This window comes from Sinocyclocheilus rhinocerous, unplaced genomic scaffold, assembly GCF_001515625.1.
Source record: "Sinocyclocheilus rhinocerous isolate Xijiao unplaced genomic scaffold, SAMN03320098_v1.1 scaffold227, whole genome shotgun sequence".
Lineage (NCBI taxonomy): Eukaryota > Metazoa > Chordata > Actinopteri > Cypriniformes > Cyprinidae > Sinocyclocheilus > Sinocyclocheilus rhinocerous.
This window is the reverse complement of record NW_015633170.1, coordinates 193,176-212,201: the sequence shown is the minus strand read 5'-3', so window position 1 is coordinate 212,201 and position 19,026 is coordinate 193,176. Positions and strand designations below refer to the sequence as shown.

Sequence of the window (19,026 nt, the reverse complement as noted above, 5' to 3'; positions counted from 1 at the left end):
TGGTACATTTCAAAATTTACCTGGAGTGCTTTCTCAACCTTTGCTCTCCTCTCATCATAAAAACGGAGCCCCGCACACATGACATGCAGGGAAAAAATAGCCGTTCACATCGCCTCTTTTGTGCGCTCAGGTTCATTATTTCAAATGTAGACGCGCGGCAAGCGCACACACTGCACACTTCTGTGCCGCATTACGGCTCTGACGAGGTTTTGTTTCATCATCCATGCCATAGGTGCAGATTTATGTTTCTGCCGGTCGGTGCCCACTGCATAACACGCACTTGCAATATCTGAGAGAGAGGGAGAACATCCAGTTTTGTTCACTCTCTCACTCATATAGTGAGGGAAATCCACCTGCGATCCGAGCGGAGAGGTTAGGCTACTCATGGACTGAATAAGCGCTCTGCAATAATAATGTGATCGGTGCCTATGGTCCACGCTGATAGCTGTTCTGGGGCAGTTTTTTAGTTCTCATCTCCATAAACATATATATAGCAGTAGAGCTAATTCAGTGGCTGGAAATCTGTTTATCCTTCGGTTCTTCCTGCTTCCCCATCTTCATTGAGAACGCGGTTCATGGTTGCTCAGAGCGCGTTGGAAGGAAGGTGGAAATGGCACGATCACAATTTCCATGCATTTTTAGACGCTGGGAGCAGGGAAATCTATTTAGTATATATAGGGTATCTAATATATATAGGGTATGATTTTACCCCAAAATCCAACATATTAACATAAAATGATAACTGCAAATCTGTGTTTCGCTGCCTGGAGTCCATTTGTTTCTCTGAATTGCAGGGATCCATTTGCTTTTCCTTTCTGTAGCTTTCGGCAGTCTGTAAAAATATACCTCAGATTTCTTGACAAATCTGTTTGTACAGTCACTCGCAAAGCTGTTTCTCATTTTAGATGTGTTTTGTGTGTTCTGTCACAGCATTCACGCTGAAAACCAATGCTGCCATTCAGTCTTTTTGCCACTCAGTGGGCGGAGCCACATTCAATCCAGCTGACGGTGATGTCACGTGCATACCCTCTATTGGTGGCTTTTTAAAACCACTAAATCCTAATGGACTATGTCCCAAAACACACTATAGGAAACCATCTTTTAATGGTTACAAGTTGATGGTTTGTAATGGTATTTGTAGTGGAAACCATTAAAATTTCTGATGGTTTCTGTTGTTTTTTCTCAGCAAGGATGAATGCTTTTCTTTTGTTCAAAAAGCATATGAATCAAAATAATCTAGCATTCAGTCTGTAATGTTAGCTACTTTTCTATCTAGCATGCTATCATGGTATGCTAATGTCCTGACATTGTAGTATCCTATCTATCGAGTGTTCTAGGAATTGGTCTGTCTAGTGTGCTGTCTGCCATTCTATCTATCTGGCTGTCTGTCTATCTACTGTATTATTCTGCTGTTCTGTTTAGCATTCTAGCATCCTGTCTATCTGCAGTAGCATTCTATTGTTCTGTTTAGAGTTCTGCCTAATCTAGTGTTTTGTCTAGCGTTCTCTCTATCTAGCATTCTACAGTATTTCTCTTGCATTCTAGTGTTCTGTCTAGCATTCTATTTTTATCTCCTTCTTTCAATGTATAATTCTGTTGTCATTTTTTCTCCGTGTGTCTGTGTTGTCTGACTTCACTGCCGTCTCTTTCAGTCGGCGCTGGCGTCGCTGGAACCGGTTGTGTCGGAGGAATTGTCGTTTGGCTGTGAAATCTGTGCCGTTCTATTGGCTGGTGATCATCCTGGTGTTCCTCAACACTTTGACCATCTCTTCAGAACATTACAACCAGCCCTTGTGGCTCACGCAAGTCCAGGGTGAGCCCTACATGTATTTGTGCTCTCGCAATAAATGTAAAAGATCAAGACTGCTTCACATTCTCACTATGTTCTTTCTTCTTTCAACACGATTGGTTTTCTCCTGTAGATGTGGCCAATAAAGTGCTGCTGGCCCTGTTCACGTGTGAGATGTTGGTGAAGATGTACAGTCTGGGCCTGCAGGCTTATTTTGTGTCTCTGTTTAATCGCTTTGACTGCTTCGTGGTGTGTGGAGGCATCACAGAGACCATCCTAGTCGAGTTTGAGATCATGTCACCTCTAGGCATCTCAGTGTTTCGATGTGTGCGACTTCTCAGGATCTTTAAAGTCACACGGTAAGGAATTAAAATTATGTTAATGGAATATGACGAAGTTTTGTATAGGGCACAGGACACTTTTATATGGTTTGTTTTTTGCCTTTAGTCACTGGGCGTCTCTCAGTAACTTGGTGGCATCTCTGCTGAACTCCATGAAGTCCATCGCTTCTCTACTGCTGCTGCTCTTCCTCTTCATCATAATCTTCAGCCTCCTCGGTATGCAGGTGTTCGGCGGCAAGTTTAACTTCGACGAGACACAAACGAAGAGGAGCACCTTTGACAACTTCCCTCAGGCCTTGCTCACTGTGTTTCAGGTCTGTCTGTGTGCATCTGTTAAGTCTTTAGATTTGATTTTGATGGGATATGTGTTTACTCTGATATGTGATGTGTTGTTTTCAGATTCTGACTGGTGAAGACTGGAATGCCGTCATGTACGATGGAATTATGGCGTATGGCGGCCCATCATCGTCAGGAATGATTGTGTGCATCTACTTTATCATTCTGTTCATTTGTGGAAACTGTATCCTCTTACTGCTGCTGACTTACTAACCAAAAACCGAAAAAAACTAAATTTCATTAAGGAGTCAGTTCATCTACTAGTGGTAATCTAGTTGTGGGTTAGTTGTTAACTATCTTGTTTTTTTTTTTTGAAAGAAATTAACACATTTTATTCAGCAAAGACGCATTAAATTGATCAAAAGTGACAGAAATATTTTGTAACCTTTTGTAGTCTTTCAAATAAATGGTGTTCTTTTTATTTTTATGTAAATGCATATAACTTTCTGGTCACCCTGAAAAAAAAAAAAATTCTGTATGACTGTTTCCCCACAAATAATAAGCAGCTTTGCCATCACAGGAATAAGTTTAATTTTAAAATATATTCAAATAGAATGTTTTTTTTTTAAATTGTAATAATATTTCACAAAAGTACTGTTTTTACTGTATTTTTTATCAAATAAATGCAGCCTGGGTGTGCATAAGAAATTTCTTTAAAAATATCTCCGTGTATCCGTGGACAATGTGCAATTTGAATGAATTTGGGAAATTGTTTTGATATAATCTGCACACAGGTATGCAGTTATTTGCTCCACAAAAAAAACAAAAAGAGATTTTTTTTAAGCATTTTCCCACAGTTCACACTCACAGTGACATAAGTTGCCAAGATCCAAAAAAAAAAAAAAATCATTACATGTATTATACACACACACACGTATTTATATATGTGTGAATGTGTTTCTATTTCATAGCAAATACATAAATATCAAGATATACAGAATATTTTAAAAAGACTAAAAGTATTGCATTTTTACATTGTGCATTCATAATTGCAAGTATTCCATTGCATTTTATTCCAGATAGACTGTTGTTCGCTTATGAGCATAATAATATTGTTGGTTTGCTTAACACATTGACACCTAGACATTCTTCTGAATGTGTTCTTGGCTATCGCTGTGGACAACCTTGCCGATGCAGAGTCTCTGAACACAGACAGCGGCGATAAGAAGAAAGGGTAAATGATAAAAGCTTGTAGAGATCATTTAATCTGACGTTGAGGGCCTGGATCTGGTTTCCACTGCTTGTGTGCTGCATTTTTGAGTGTGTTTGTTTTCTTTTTTTCCAAGTGATGAAAACGAGGAAAATGAAGATGATGCCAAGGTAAGTAATTGTTTTTTGTTTGTGTGTGCGTTTGTATTAAATTTTTTCTGTGTTAGTAGTAGCATATAATAATGTTGGCTTCTCTCCTTCAGGCTGGAGAGGAGGATGAGAAGGACAATGCAGGTAAAGAACTACATCTGCATGTATTTGCACATTGAAGACAATTTTTTAAAATATGCTTGTCCTGATCATCATGTCCATGTAACAGAGGAGGATGAAGATGAGCCGGACGTTCCTGCGGGGCCCCGCCCACAGATCTCAGAGCTCATTAAGAAGGAGAAAATCACGCCAATCCCAGAGGGCAGTGCGTTCTTCATCTTTAGCAACACAAACCCGTATGTGTCACATTGAAGTCTGCTCAAACTTGCACAGAACCAGACAGGAGCAAAGAGACATGTAGATATTTACATATATACTATACATATATATATAAAATGAGTCACTCTCATTTTACATTGAATTACATTTACATGTATACAAAACCACTTGCATTGCATTCTAGGTACACACATGCATGTATATATAAGAAAAAATTTTTATGTTTATACATTTAAAATATTTGTATATAATATCAATTATATAAATATATACATGGAAATATTTTCAAAATATATACTGTATGTGTGTGTATTTATATATACATAATAAGTATATACAGTATACACACATATATTATGTAAACAAAAAACTTTTATTTTGGATGCGATTAATCGTTGGACAGCACTAATATATATTTAGCTTTAATTTATTTATATTTCAGTTTTAGTAATTTTAGTACTTATTTCTTTAAGTTTACGTTTTTTAATCTACTATCAATATTTTATTGTATTAAATATTTTTCAATTACTTTTTACAATTCCTTGTATTTACATTAAATCCACGTTTCTAATTACTATTTTCTAGTTCTAGTTTCTAATGTCACAAGGCAACCGAATTTTTCGTTTTAAATACTTAGAATAGCCATTTAAAAAACAACAACATTTAAAGCTCCTGAACCCTGCAAACGCACATATAGTGTTCAAGATGTGTTTCAGTGTGTCTTTTTCTCTCTCTCTTTGTAGAATTCGTGTCGCGTGCCACAAGCTGATAAACCACCACATCTTCACCAATCTCATCCTCGTTTTCATTATGTTAAGCTCCGCCTCCTTGGCAGCTGAGGACCCAATCAGAAACTTCTCTGCCCGGAATATTGTGAGTACAAATTGCACACACACAGACGTACACACAAACAATTTGGTTTGGTTACTTATTAATGTCCAAAACATTGGACATTAATGAGTCACACGCTCAAGCAATTCAACTAAAACAACATGGTAAGTGATATTTAATTGTTATCAAGTAAACTTTTTATTTTCACATATGAATATTGTAAAAATACTACATTTATTTTGATTGGTTAAGAATGACTCCGTGTACTCGGATTGTGAAGATTAAAAAAAAGTTTAAATTTATGATTAAATACGATTTTTCCAAAGCACTTACAGTTGCTTTGTGCGTCTGTTATTCCTTCATCTCTTCGTGTTTGCTAACTCTTTTCCTTCAAACTAAGGAAGCTACCTTCACTGAAAGCGTAATGTTTTTGGGGTGTTACCGTTACAGACACACTGGTACACCTGGAATCATGAACTAAACTAAACAACATATACCTACAGTTCTAAATCTATTTCTATTCTGATAACAAATGATGATTGCTGAATGTCCTTGTTAAACATGTACGTTGCTCTTTGCAGATACTTGGTTACTTTGACTATGCTTTCACGGCTATCTTTACTGTAGAGATCGTGTTAAAGGTAAATGTCCTGCCCTGTGCTGGTGTTGTGTGTGGTGTATGTGCAGTAACGCTGTAACCGTCTGGTTTATTCCAGGTCCTAGGCTATGCAGATTATGTCTTCACTAGTATGTTTACATTTGAGATCGTGTTGAAGGTAACCTCTCGGCACACAGGCCTGGCTGCATTATCTCCATGTGTGTCACCTGCTACTTCAGTACTACCTGGCTTGATCAATCTCTTTTCTTTCTCTTTTTTTAAACTATGGCACCTCTTTTACTAAAAGACTAAAAGAAAAGAAATGTCTCAGAACATGAAAGCACATCTTCATCAAACAAAGCACAAGAGTTGTCAGGTTTTCAGCTTTCTTTTGGGGAGAAACGACAGGGCTTGAACTCAACCCTGATTGGTCAAAGTGGGGTTAAGGAAGTTGGGAGAAATCACACAGGATGTGTCTGTGAAACTAAAATGCTTTTTGTTGAGGAAAGAATCTAATTTCAAAAAGACGAAACTATGCAACTCTTTGTGATATGAGAACAACACTGTCTCTCATGCCTTCATAACCGATTGGCCCGTATCCAGTCCATAAAAGAGGGGGCACATACAACCATGCTTGGACAGAACATGGTTCAAACCCCTTGACTGAGTGCATATCAATGCAATGTGACCTCCAGCGCTGAATGGGGCAGCACAGTTGTTTAATGAAGCTGCAGTAATTCTCTCTGGCTGTGTTCAGAAAATCATACTACAGTCCTATTTGTAGTATATATTTTATTCTATTTACCTTTCAATTATTTTTCAGTTTCAGTAATTTAAAATGATTTAAGGTAACTGCCAGTATACCATTTCCCATCATTTTTTTAGGTTTACATTTAAAAAAAAATTTTTTTGGTATATTATATACATTTTTATGTATATTTTATTTTTAGTTGATTTGAGCTACAGTAACACAATTTGAGAAATTATTAGTAACCTTCTATGGTAAAGTTGTTTAGCCAGTTGAAGAGAAAAACCTTTTGAATTTGTTCCTGACACGATTGCTTTTTTTGCCAAAAATGTGTCACCACAGGTTTTAAGAACAAGAAAAACTTTAGAATGTTAGACTGTCATTCCTGCATTTGATTAAATCTATATATTATGTTTCCAATTCTTCAAGTCACTAGGCAACTACTTTTATTAATTTAATAACTTAGAAGCCATTTTTTACACATTTGATGCTTTTGGACCCTGAACACACACACATATAGTATTGTGTTACCCACAATTCAGTGTGCATTACTTTACAGTACATTTCTAATGTAATGAATGAACCCGTAAATAACTCGTATTTTTTTCGTAATTACGTTTAACACATTTTTTTAATCAGATTGCCAAAATAACACATTTTTATACAAAATTGACATAAAAAAATGTAAAATACATATTTTCAAGATGCTTACTGGATGCAACTCACATGCAGTGCGTTACAACAGTATTAGCATGCTACTATTTGAAATTATTTTGAGCTCTTTTATTACTATTTTGAAGTTTTTTGCTTTTAGTCCATGGTTATTAGCTATTATCAATTGGAAACATGTCAACATACTGTAGAAAACAGGAAAGCGGCACTCATTAAATGATTTTAAAGAATAGTAGGCAGTATACAGTGTGTACGGTGCATTATTTAGTAAATAGTATGCTAATATAATATTCTGAACTTGGCCCTATTGTTTTGTGGAGAGATTAGAAGTGCTGATCTTGGACCAGCAACTACTAAAAACATTTTAGGTAAAAATTGTACAATTTTCATGAAACATTTTTATGTAGTTACCCAAAATTGGTCTCTGATTAGCGGTGTAATGTTAACGTAACCCAGTGCATGCCCTTCTAGTGTGTGGTTGCATCTGTATTCATATACATTCAGCTAATGACTCCTTTGCATTCATGATTTTGGAGCGACTTGCTTTGGTTTTGGCTGGTCTTTTCTCTGCCTGCTGAATATGAAGTTGCAGTAGGAGCTTTTTCCCCCTCTTTTCTTTACTGAATCTTGCCGAGGGAACAGGGCGCAATGTTCTCAAGGATTAAAAAAAAAACGGCTCACATGAATGTGACAGTAAGGGAAGTTCTCATTTCAGATCGCCTGATAGATAGGTTGTTCCCTTTCTTTCTGACTCTTTCTGTCTTTTCTTGCTCTTTTGTCTTCTCCTCCTGTATTATTTCTGACTTCTGTCATAATTTAGGCCCCTTCAAAGCTAGGCAACAAACAGCATGTTTTATTGCCGGGCCCCCTAGTGGTGGATTGTGAAACAGAGCTTACTACTACATTCATGTAGACTCAGGCCGTGAGGGTTTGGCGGAGCTAGTGCTAGGATCTCGCCTTTAGTCCAACTCCGAGCACGCCACCCTTAAAAAGAGTGATATTAAGGAGTGTATTATGTGTGTTTCTGTCTATACGGGTGTGTGTGTGTGTGTGTGTGTGTGTGAGGGTGTGTTCTCTGTCTGAGAGTGTGATTTGCTGTTCCTTATGTCTATGTCTTTCATTACTGTGGATCAAGTTTTGATCATCTATGCTTGTTTTGTCAGATGACCACGTATGGTGCGTTTCTCCACAAGGGGGCTTTCTGCAGGAACTACTTTAATCTTCTCGATCTGCTGGTGGTCGGCGTGTCGCTGGTGTCCTTCGGAATTCAGTGAGTGATCGTTATATTTTAGGGCTGCGCGGTAAATTAATATAAAACCGGAATCATAATATTGTGTGATTATTAAATCCCAAAGGTTGAAATGTACTTAAATAAATATGTATTATTATTATTATCATTATTATAAATTATTATTATTATTATTATTTTACAATGAAGTATTACAAAGGTAATGTTTCTTATTTTAATATTTTGATTTTAAAATAATATTAATAATACTTTTCTTAAATACTTATTTTTTTACAGTGAAATTACAATAGTAATATTTATATTTCTTAAATATTTGTATTTAGTAGTAATTCTATTTTTTTCTTAAGGGCTCTAATTTCTACTTAATAGCAAAGTATTACAATATTAATATATCTTATTTTTTATTTTTATAGTAATTTTATAAATAATTCTAAAACTTTTTTGCCAAATAATGCCACACTACAGTCAATCTTTTTTTTTTAATTACATTTTAAATCAGAAAAATCACAGCTAGACTGTCATTTCTACTTAATAGCAAGGTATTACAATATTAATATTTCTTATTTTGTTTTTTTTAATCTTTATATTTATTTTATAGTCATTTTGATATGTAATTACAAAACCTTTTTGGCAAATAATGCCACACTACAGTCAATCTTTTCTTTTTTTTTAAATTACATTTTAAATCACAATTGCAGTTTTTATCAGAAAAATCACAGTTAGATTTTTTCCCCCCGATTGTACGGCGCTATTATATTCCCTGATTGAAAGAGAGCAACATGACTTTGCTCAAAGTTTGCCTTTTTTCTTTGCTGATTTCTCAATTATATTTCATTTAAGTATCACTTTTTCCTCAGAACTTTTTTTTTTTGGCAAAATACAATACGAGTTATGAAATTAATGTGTAATTGGCCTAGCTGAGATAGGCCAAGTTGGCCTGGTTTGGTGCTGGTCTAGCTGTTGTTCACAGACAAAACTCTTCATGGTTCCATGAAGCTAGATGACGAAGGAAGTCTTGCTAGTTACGCTAGTTCACAAACTTGTCAGAGACACCAGCATCATAAGGACATTAAAGCATGGATTTCTGTCTCTGTTTTGTATGTTTTTTGGGAACGTGTACGTTTCTGTCTCCTGCAGATCGTCAGCCATCTCAGTGGTGAAGATTCTGAGGGTTCTGAGGGTGCTGCGTCCACTCAGGGCCATAAACAGAGCTAAAGGACTGAAGGTTCTGCCCACTGCTTTGCTTTGATATGAATTGTCTACAGTAAATATGAATGTTAATATGATTAATTGGAATAGGGCTTATGTGCCCTGCCAGCTGTTTAAGCAACTATAAATTTGACATTTGTCTGACAGCCTCTGAGCTTTATCCTTTGCTTTCTGCAGCATGTGGTCCAGTGTGTGTTTGTGGCCATCAGAACTATTGGAAACATCATGATTGTCACCACACTGTTACAGTTCATGTTTGCCTGCATTGGTGTACAGCTCTTCAAGGTAAAATATTTCATATATGGCATGGGTTTTTAAGATTTTTTTTAGTGTTTATGAAATAAGTGCTCACCCGGGCTGCATTTATTTGATAAAAAATACAGTAAAACACTAATATTGTGAAATATTACTGTAATTTAAAATAACTATATTTGAATATATTTTAAAATGTAATTTTTTCCTGTGATGGTAAAGCTGAGTTTTCAGCATCATTACTCCAGTCTTCAGTGTCACATGATCCTTCAGAAATCATTCTAATATGCTGATTTGCTGCTCAAGTAACATTTCTCATTATTATCAATGTTGAAAACAGTTGCTGATTAATATGTTGTGGAGCATTTATTTGAATAATTTTCTTTTTACATTTCTTTTTTTTCTTCAGGGGAAGTTTTATCGTTGTAATGATGCAATCAAGTCCAGCCCAGAGGAGTGCAAGTGAGTCTAAACTAAAGTCTGAACATTTTAATCATCGCTGATATTAACTACTTAATATCATGCACTTTTTAAATAAGCCTTTCTAATAAGACTACTTGCTTTCACAACATTTACAATTATTGTAATAACATTCGCAAAAGGAAACAGCTGTTAAAGAGGTGAAAATAACGTTTTCTCTCTCTCAGGGGAATATATATCCTGTATAAGGAAGGTGACGTGAACCAGCCAATCATTCAGAAGCGCCATTGGCACAACAGCGATTTCAACTTTGATAACGTGCTCATGGCCATGATGGCTCTATTCACAGTGTCCACGTTTGAAGGCTGGCCAGCGTAAGCATTCAACAATACAACATAATATACATCAGATATAGAATAGCACCTTTATTTTATTTTTTATCTTATTTTGCTATTTTATGTTTTTATTTTGTGCACCTTAATGTACATCAGATACAGAATAGCACCTTTATTTTAGTTTATTTTACGATTTTATTTAATTGTTTTATTTTGCTTCACCTTCAGATATAGAACAGCACTGTTTATTTTATTTTATTTTTATGCACCTTATAAATCAAACATAGAATGGCACCTTTTATTTAATTTTTTATGATTTGTAATATAAATCAGATATAGAATAGCACTATTTTATTTGATCTTTTATTTTATTAACCTTACTATAGATCAGATATAGAATATCAGCTTTGTTTAATTTTATTTTTGTTGACAATAAATACTAACCACATGTATAAAACCTTACATTTATTACTCTTTATGCATCCATTTAAAAAAGAACCAAAAATTCCCATTCGGTAATATAAGCAATAATCAGATGCTTATTATTTTCCAACCTATAGTTTTGTGTATTTTTAAAATCAGCAATACTCTGTAATATTAGTGATATTGAAAATGGCTCTATATAATTGGATATTGTGAAATAGCTAATATTGGTTCTTGAATTGCGCATTCTTACTCGAGTCGAGTTTCCATTTTCATAACCACAGGGGAAATGAACGAGTGTGTTATTGTGTTTGTATTGGCGCTGTTGGTAAGTGCCACTGTGAGCTCGATGCCAACAGTAGCACGCTGTCCCTGTAATTACAACACCACACTGCTTCAAATGTTCTGTTAGTTTAACACGCACTTAGTTTCACACACACTGTGACAGAATAACACAATATAGCTGTTCTGTAACTGTGGGTGATGAAGTACTCTTTTTCCTTGGCTCTCATTTCTTTTGGTTTACTTCTACATTTTGTCTTTCCTAAGGTTGTTGTACAAGGCCATAGACTCCAACCGGGAGAACTTGGGTCCGATCTACAACTACCGTGTGGAGATTTCCATCTTCTTCATCATCTACATTATCATCATCGCCTTCTTTATGATGAACATCTTCGTGGGTTTCGTCATCGTGACCTTTCAAGAACAGGGAGAGAAAGAGTACAAGAACTGTGAGCTGGACAAGAACCAGGTAAGAGAAGACACAATAAGAGTATGTGGAACATGGGATGTGTCACAAACCAGTGTGCTACTTATCTAAACTGTATTTTTAGGCAACAAAATGATGCTGGCTTATAAGGATCCCTCATAACACAAGTTAGTGTTGCATATATCCTTAACGGATAATGCAGTCCTAGAATGCACAGCAATCTGTTTTATTCTAGTATTTGTGTACTATATTTTATATATATATATATATATATATATATATATGTATACATTTACATTTAGTCATTTAGCAGATGCTTGCCGACTTACAAATCAATCAAAACCAACAAAGAGCAATAATATGTAAGTGCTGTGGCAAGTCTCGGTTAGCCTGACGCAGTATATGTAGCAAGGTTTTTTTATATATATAATAAATAAAAAGAAAATAAGTAGATAGAATAGAAAAAAGTATAGGGAACGCTAGTGTTAGAGGGTAATTTTTATAATAAATGAAAAGAAAATTAGTAGATAGAATAGCTAGTGCTAGTGTTAGAGGTTCTTTTTTTTTCTTTTTAAAGAAATCTTTTTAAAGAAATAAAGAAAAGTAGTTAGAATAGAAATATATATATATGTGTGTGTGTGTATAGAAAAAAGTATAGGGAACGCTAGTGTTAGAGGGTCATTTTTATAATAAATGAAAAGAAAATTAGTAGATAGAATAGCTAGTGCTAGTGTTAGAGGTTCTTTTTTTTTCTTTTTAAAGAAATCTTTTTAAAGAAATAAAGAAAAGTAGTTAGAATAGAAATATATATATATGTGTGTGTGTGTGTATATACACTGTATTATATATATATTATTTATATAATGTTTAGCGTTTATTTTTAGATTTTTAGTTTTTATTTTAAATTTAGTTACATTTAAGTAATAATATTACATGCTTTTGTCATTTTTTCATATTTCAATTTAACTAAAGCTTTAATTTATTTTTATTTCTGGTCATTTTTTAGTAATTTTAGTACTCAATCTCAGTTATCAAGGCCACATTTCTAATTTGAATTTTATGTATATATATATAGAGAGAGAGAGAGATTTAATTTATTTTTCAGATTTTGCAACTATTTATTTCAGTTAATTGCTAATGCAGTATTTCTAATTCTAAAAGTCTTACCCCCGGTTTCACAGACAAGGCTTAAGCCTAGTCCTAGACTAAAATGTAAGTCTGAGCTGTTTCAACTGAAAGAAACTTGCACTGACTGATCTTAAAATATATCAGTGCCTTTGTTTTGTCTCAAAAAAACACACCAGTAATGTTTTTTTTCTAAGCATGTTTATAAAAATTACTTAAATGTCTTAATTGAACTATGGCCTAATCCTGGCTTAGTCTAAGCCCTGTCTGTGAAACCGGGCCATAGTTTTTCAACTTCAGCTTAAGCTTTATTCCAACATATTTTATTATTTAAAAATAAAAAATTATTATATAACAGTTTAATTTTTAGCTAGCAATAACAAAACTGATTGCGATGATTCAAAATGTCAATTCATGATGGTGGATCAAATATAACTTTCATAACTGAAAAGTAATGGTAAATGAATTATTTTAGTCAATATTTCTGACAGGGTTTTCAGCTGTGAATGTTAGTTCACAGAGTTTCTAGTGCTCTTGGGTTCCGTTTTAGTGCCACCTATATAGACAACGATTGAACTTAATGCGGTTCAGAACCAAGCCATTGAGTTTCTGCAGGTTCTTTGTTCAGTATTCTGTTTATTTCTGCAGTATAAATTATTATGCATATGAGCTGATGTCCACTTAATTTAAAGTTTAAGATAAAATCCAAAACCCTGTATGTTAATTGACCGAATGAAAAGCATGGTTTAATCTGTGTGTTCCTCAGCGTCAGTGTGTGGAGTATGCGTTAAAAGCGCGTCCTCTCAGGAGGTACATCCCAAAGAACCCCTATCAGTATAAGTTCTGGTATGTGGTGAACTCCACCGGCTTCGAGTACATCATGTTTGTCCTGATCTTACTCAACACCATCTGTCTCGCCGTTCAGGTAACTTTCTTTATTCTTAGATATTTACAAGTAGAGTTAGAGTTTAGTGTTTAAATAATAATTGTTTGGGTTTAAATATTCAAACCCGATTCATATGCTCATTGTGTAATTTTATTTGGTGAGATATAAATATGTATATTTAGGACCTCACATTAATATTTACCTATATATTTTATATGAATTACCTCTATGCCGTCCCCATGAAAACAAAATGTTGTTTTGTGGCTTTTAGTCTGTCTGTTAGCATTGAGATATAAAATCTACGTTTGAAAAAATATATTATAAAAAAATATATTAAAATATATTACTAACTGCATATCTAGAGTATATATTTACAAATGTAACAAAATATATATTTTTAGATATATTTTGTATATTTATTTATACAAGTCAAACATTATTTACATACTATTATAGTATTTATTGATATTTTGAAATAGTTTTTAATTTAAGTATTTTTATGTGCTTTTGCCTTATTAGTTTTCAATAATTTTATTTAACTTTATTTTAATTTTAGTTAACAGAGTGTATAGTAATTTTTGTCCAATAAATTGCCATTTCTACAATTTTTCTACAATACATTCCATTAACATTTCTACAATTTAATATCGCACATTTCTCTGTCCAGCACTACGGTCAGTCCGAGCTGTTCAATTATGTTATGGACATCCTGAATATGGTCTTCACTGCCGTCTTTACTGTGGAGATGGTACTCAAACTGATCGCCTTCAAACCCCGGGTGAGTAATTCAAACACACAGATACAGCCGTCACACATAATCACATAATTTCCCATTTGGACATTCATAACAGCACAGTATAAATACGCTTCCCTACTCAATATATCATACTGTTCCACTTATATCATCCCAATGTTATCATGTTAACATCCCTCTGCCCCACTGTCCACTTTGACACATGCAGATTTGTGTTGAGAAGAAGGACAGAATGCTAGTAAGCAGCTCAGTGTGATTTGCAGTGCTGTCGTTTTCAGCTTTTCTGTGTGGCGTGACTAGCAGTGTTTCTTTACCACATTCAGTCTTTAGACTGACATCAGTACAAGACAAATGCATGAAGTTCTTATTGTATAATATAGTAAACTTTCTATTTAATATGAATACTTTGTGTTGATTGATGCTGTAATAAATAACCCATCTAACAAGGAATGTTCTCAGAACTAAGAGGCTAACATTCTGGCAAACTTCTCTCATGTTATAAAATATGAAAGTTTGCTCAAAATGTTCCAGGCATTAATAACATTATTGGCACAAAAATGTTATTTATACATTGTTCATGAAACGCTTTACTGAAACATTTTAAATATTAAATATTTTTTCTTTTCTTTTTTAACATTACTACCATTGATTTTTACCATCGGAACATTCAAAAGTAACATTTCCATTATGTTTGCAAAATGACAATTTAACATTCCCTTGTTGTTTTTCTAACATTCAAATTCATTTTTGTATCATTGAGATAATATCAAATTTATTAATATTTTGAATGAGTTTTATCTTTATATTTTTAAGATCCTGATCATTAGGATATTAAGTAAAGATCATGTTCCATGAAGATATTTTGTAAATTTCCTACTGTAAATATATCAAAACTTGATTTGACTTGTTTTGATTAGTAATATGCATTGCTAAGAACTTCATTTGGACAACTTTAAAGGCGATTTTCTCAGTATTTAGATTTTTTTGCAGCCTCAGATTCCAGATTTTCAAATAGTTGTATCTCGGCCAAATATTGTCCAATCCTAACAAACCATACATCAATGGAAAGCTTATTTATTCAGCTTTCGGATGATGTATAAATCTCAATTTCGAAAAATTGACACTTAAGACTGGTTTTGTGGTCCAGGGTCACATATATATATTTCCAGTTTTAATTTTTAATTTTAATAAATTAAATGAAAATTAGAAATGTTGCCTTGGTAAAATAGAATAGAATAAATCTTAAATGTCTTAAAAATTTCAAATAGAATATAAAAGGTGTTTTTTATGTTCTATTGCATTTCCATTAGTTTATTATTATTTTTTATTTAATGTATTTTTTTTGTATTTTTTTTTTTCAAAAATATAAATTTTTGTTGTTGTTGTATGGTTTAACTTTTAGATAACCATGGTTCAAACAACCAAGAACATTTTTTCTGAGAACATTCAGAAATAACGTTTTCATAATTTGATTCTTAGAATGCATTTTTTGGTAGCTGGGAAGCTAATATCAGTGGTTTTTTTTTTTAATAAGAATTTCTTCATAATCAGATATGTACAGCAACCTATTGCTAATCATCACATATATTTTCTGGCCGTCCGCCCCTTTGCGTTTCTCAGGGGTATTTTGGGGACGCCTGGAACGTCTTTGATGCTTTGGTTGTGATCGGCAGCATTGTAGACATAGTGCTGAGTGAGATTGATGTAAGTACAGCACAGTTGTAGGCCCTGTCCCCTCTTAATATCTGCTCACCCGTCTCAGCCCTTTACTTCAGACAGACTCGCTTTCAGCTCAGGATGAGCTACTTTTCAACTGACAGCTGATTTCTTTGACTGCTGAGATCTAACATCTGTATTTCTTTCTTTTCACCCTCATTCTTTCTCCAATCATTTCTTTCCCCCTCCTCCTTGTGTGTGGTGTGTCTTTTATTAACAGCATTATTTCACTGATGCATGGAACACGTTTGACGCCTTAATTGTTGTCGGTAGCGTCGTAGATATTGCTATCACTGAAGTCAACGTAAGTACAACCGTATTCGCCATTCCAAGTTTAGAAGCCTTGCAAGAAAAACATGTCTGGTGCCCAACACAAATTATATCCACAAGAGTATATGTTAACTAGATTAATGAAGGAATTTTAGTAACCCTTTATGATTTAATCAGTGGATCTCTAATTGGTTTGCTTCAGAGCCCAGATTTTACATTGGATATCAAGTGGCGACTCAACAGTAACAAAATTGTTCATTGCATTGTACAAAAGTAAAAAAAAAAAAAAAAAATCAAAATTAAATATTCAATTCAATTCAAGTTTATTTGTATAGCGCTTTACACGGTACAAATCGTTGCAAAGCAACTTTACAGCAAATTAAGTTTCTACAATATTTAGTGGTAACTTATCAGTGGTGACTGTCAGTTAATATACATATGGCAGAAATGTACGGAAAAATCAATTAAAGACTTAATCAATTAAAGACGTAATCAAACAGACGATGAACACGTTCAGACACGATTCATATGCTCATTGTGTAATATTATTTGATGAGATGTAAATATGTATTTTAAGAACCTCTTATTATTATTTACTTATATATTTTATATGAATTACCACTTTGCAGTCTCCATGAAATCAAAATGTGTTGTGGCTTTTAGTCTGTCTGGTAGCATTGAGATATATTGAGATATATATATATATTGTAATATATATATATTTTACATATGTAGTTCCTAACTGCATTTCTACAGTATATATTTACAAATTTAACAAAATAGATATTTTTATATATATTTTGTATATTTAATTATACAAGTCAAACATTGTTTATAAACTATTATAGTATTTATTGATATTTTGAAATAGCTTTTATTTTATAATTTTACTATACGTTTTAGTATTTTTATGTGCTTTTGCCATAGTTTTAAATATTTCTATTTAAATTTATTTTAGTTTGTCAAGAAAAGTTTTAGTTAACACATTTTTTATATTAATTACCGTATATTTTATTTTACATTTAAAATGTAAACAATATAAAAATATATCAAATATATTAAATAATGTAAAATAAGTATTTTACGCTCATCAAGGCTGCACTTATTTGATCAGAAGTACAGTAAAAACAGTAATATTGTGAAATATTATTACAATTCAAATGAACTGTTTTCAATTTTAATAAATTTTAAAATGTAATTTATTCTTGTGATGCAAAGCTGAATTTTCAGCATCATTACTCATCTTCAGTGTGTCACATGATCCTTCAGAAATCATTCTAGTATGCTGATTTGCTGCTCAGTAAAAATTTCTTATCAATTGTGATTTGTATTTTTGTGTAAAATGAGACCATTTTATTCAGCATTCTTTGAGCAGGAAGTAACAAAACAGCATTTATTTAAAATAGTAATTTTTGTAACATTATAAATGTATTTACTGTCACATTTGATCAATTTAATGCATATTTTATGAATAAAGTAATTTGTTTCGTTCCCCCCCAAAAAATCTTACTGACATATATGATATGATTATGACATTTCAAATAAGATGAAATCTTATATGAAATGTACAGTATTAATATTAATATGAACTGCAAATACTAGAAATATGCTAAATTATTGACGTAACATGACAGGAAAATTTTGTGAAAGCAATTTAATTTAATTTATTGTAATGGCACTGACGTTTGTTTTTTTGCGAGGTTTCACTATATGTTGTCTTTGATGTGAATTGAGGTCGTACAGCTAACCTTAATAACATTAACAGTCACACTTTGTTTCCCCTGCTTATCTGAAACAAAACCCCGAGGACTCTGCTGCTGAGAAAACAACCTTTTTGTTGTGTGTTTGTGTTGACCATCAATCTGTGGTCTCACATCCAAATGTGTGTAAATGCAGTCAGAACTGCAGAAATGCATCAGCTGGTTTGTCTAACGCTTGTTCTTCCATTCTGTCTCCATAGAAACTTTTAGAGGCAAGTATGGCAAGATGTGATCTCCTGTTTGCTTGTGTTCTGCTTCATAATGACTTGATTCCTTGAAGTGCTGTGAGGACAAAACTGTCCTTGTCAAAAGTTTGACAATATTGTGCTGGTTTAAGAGTTTTCATCAAGATCAGTTCAGAAAAAAAGAGCATATTTGTGCCTTGCTGATTTTGTGTAATGAAGTAAAGCTCCCACCGCCTTGGCTTTACTGATTACAAGCCAAATCAGTATTAATGATTCGTTTTTGTGGGCAGGAAGGTTGATGACTTGTTAAAGGAACAGACCGTCACTTTTTGGCATCACACTTAAAATGTTCAACAACTAAGTTGATGTGGAAACTTCAACAGCTTTATTGTCTGCTTTTACAAATAGAACAGACTCTGTTCGATCTGTTCTAAAAATCAGTTTTGTTAATAATAATAGTGTATTTTTATACGAATATTAGGGTTGTGACGAGACACTTATCCCACGAGACGAGACGAGACTGGGTTCACGAGAATGAGACGAGACGAGATTTTTAGACTTTTTTTAAAGAAATCCTCGATGAAATATATAGGGAAAAATAGTCTTTTATTCAACTGAAAAACACAAAATGCAAAAAAGTAGGTGCGTTTTTAAATCAACTTGTACTTTATGAAATTAAACATCTATTTTAATCAATTTTATGGAGTAATAAACAACATGTAAACACTGCAAAATGTTTTGCCACAAACTCAACTGACAGGCAAGTAATTGCACAAAAAT

The 19,026-nt window shown here is 33.4% G+C and overlaps 1 protein-coding gene across 3 annotated transcripts in view; it reads left to right on the top strand.

Moving 5' to 3' along the window:
- Positions 1 to 19,026, top strand: part of cacna1da (calcium channel, voltage-dependent, L type, alpha 1D subunit, a) — a 134,511-nt gene that overhangs the window by 83,096 nt on the left and 32,389 nt on the right. For 2 of the 3 annotated variants that reach the window (XM_016556394.1, XM_016556393.1), the window contains exons 12-30: positions 1,653 to 1,813; positions 1,923 to 2,148; positions 2,237 to 2,444; positions 2,530 to 2,650; positions 3,550 to 3,640; positions 3,753 to 3,786; positions 3,879 to 3,909; positions 3,995 to 4,121; positions 4,848 to 4,977; positions 5,652 to 5,711; positions 8,117 to 8,223; positions 9,340 to 9,427; positions 9,589 to 9,696; positions 10,073 to 10,125; positions 10,311 to 10,457; positions 11,391 to 11,592; positions 13,442 to 13,600; positions 14,229 to 14,339; positions 16,252 to 16,335. In XM_016556394.1, the coding sequence (XP_016411880.1) occupies positions 1,653 to 1,813; positions 1,923 to 2,148; positions 2,237 to 2,444; positions 2,530 to 2,650; positions 3,550 to 3,640; positions 3,753 to 3,786; positions 3,879 to 3,909; positions 3,995 to 4,121; positions 4,848 to 4,977; positions 5,652 to 5,711; positions 8,117 to 8,223; positions 9,340 to 9,427; positions 9,589 to 9,696; positions 10,073 to 10,125; positions 10,311 to 10,457; positions 11,391 to 11,592; positions 13,442 to 13,600; positions 14,229 to 14,339; positions 16,252 to 16,335 (2,248 nt within the window). Of the gene's footprint in view, positions 1 to 1,652; positions 1,814 to 1,922; positions 2,149 to 2,236; positions 2,445 to 2,529; positions 2,651 to 3,549; positions 3,641 to 3,752; positions 3,787 to 3,878; positions 3,910 to 3,994; positions 4,122 to 4,847; positions 4,978 to 5,516; positions 5,577 to 5,651; positions 5,712 to 8,116; positions 8,224 to 9,339; positions 9,428 to 9,588; positions 9,697 to 10,072; positions 10,126 to 10,310; positions 10,458 to 11,390; positions 11,593 to 13,441; positions 13,601 to 14,228; positions 14,340 to 16,251; positions 16,336 to 19,026 lie in introns of all 3 variants that reach the window. The other variant, XM_016556391.1, reaches the window with a different exon arrangement.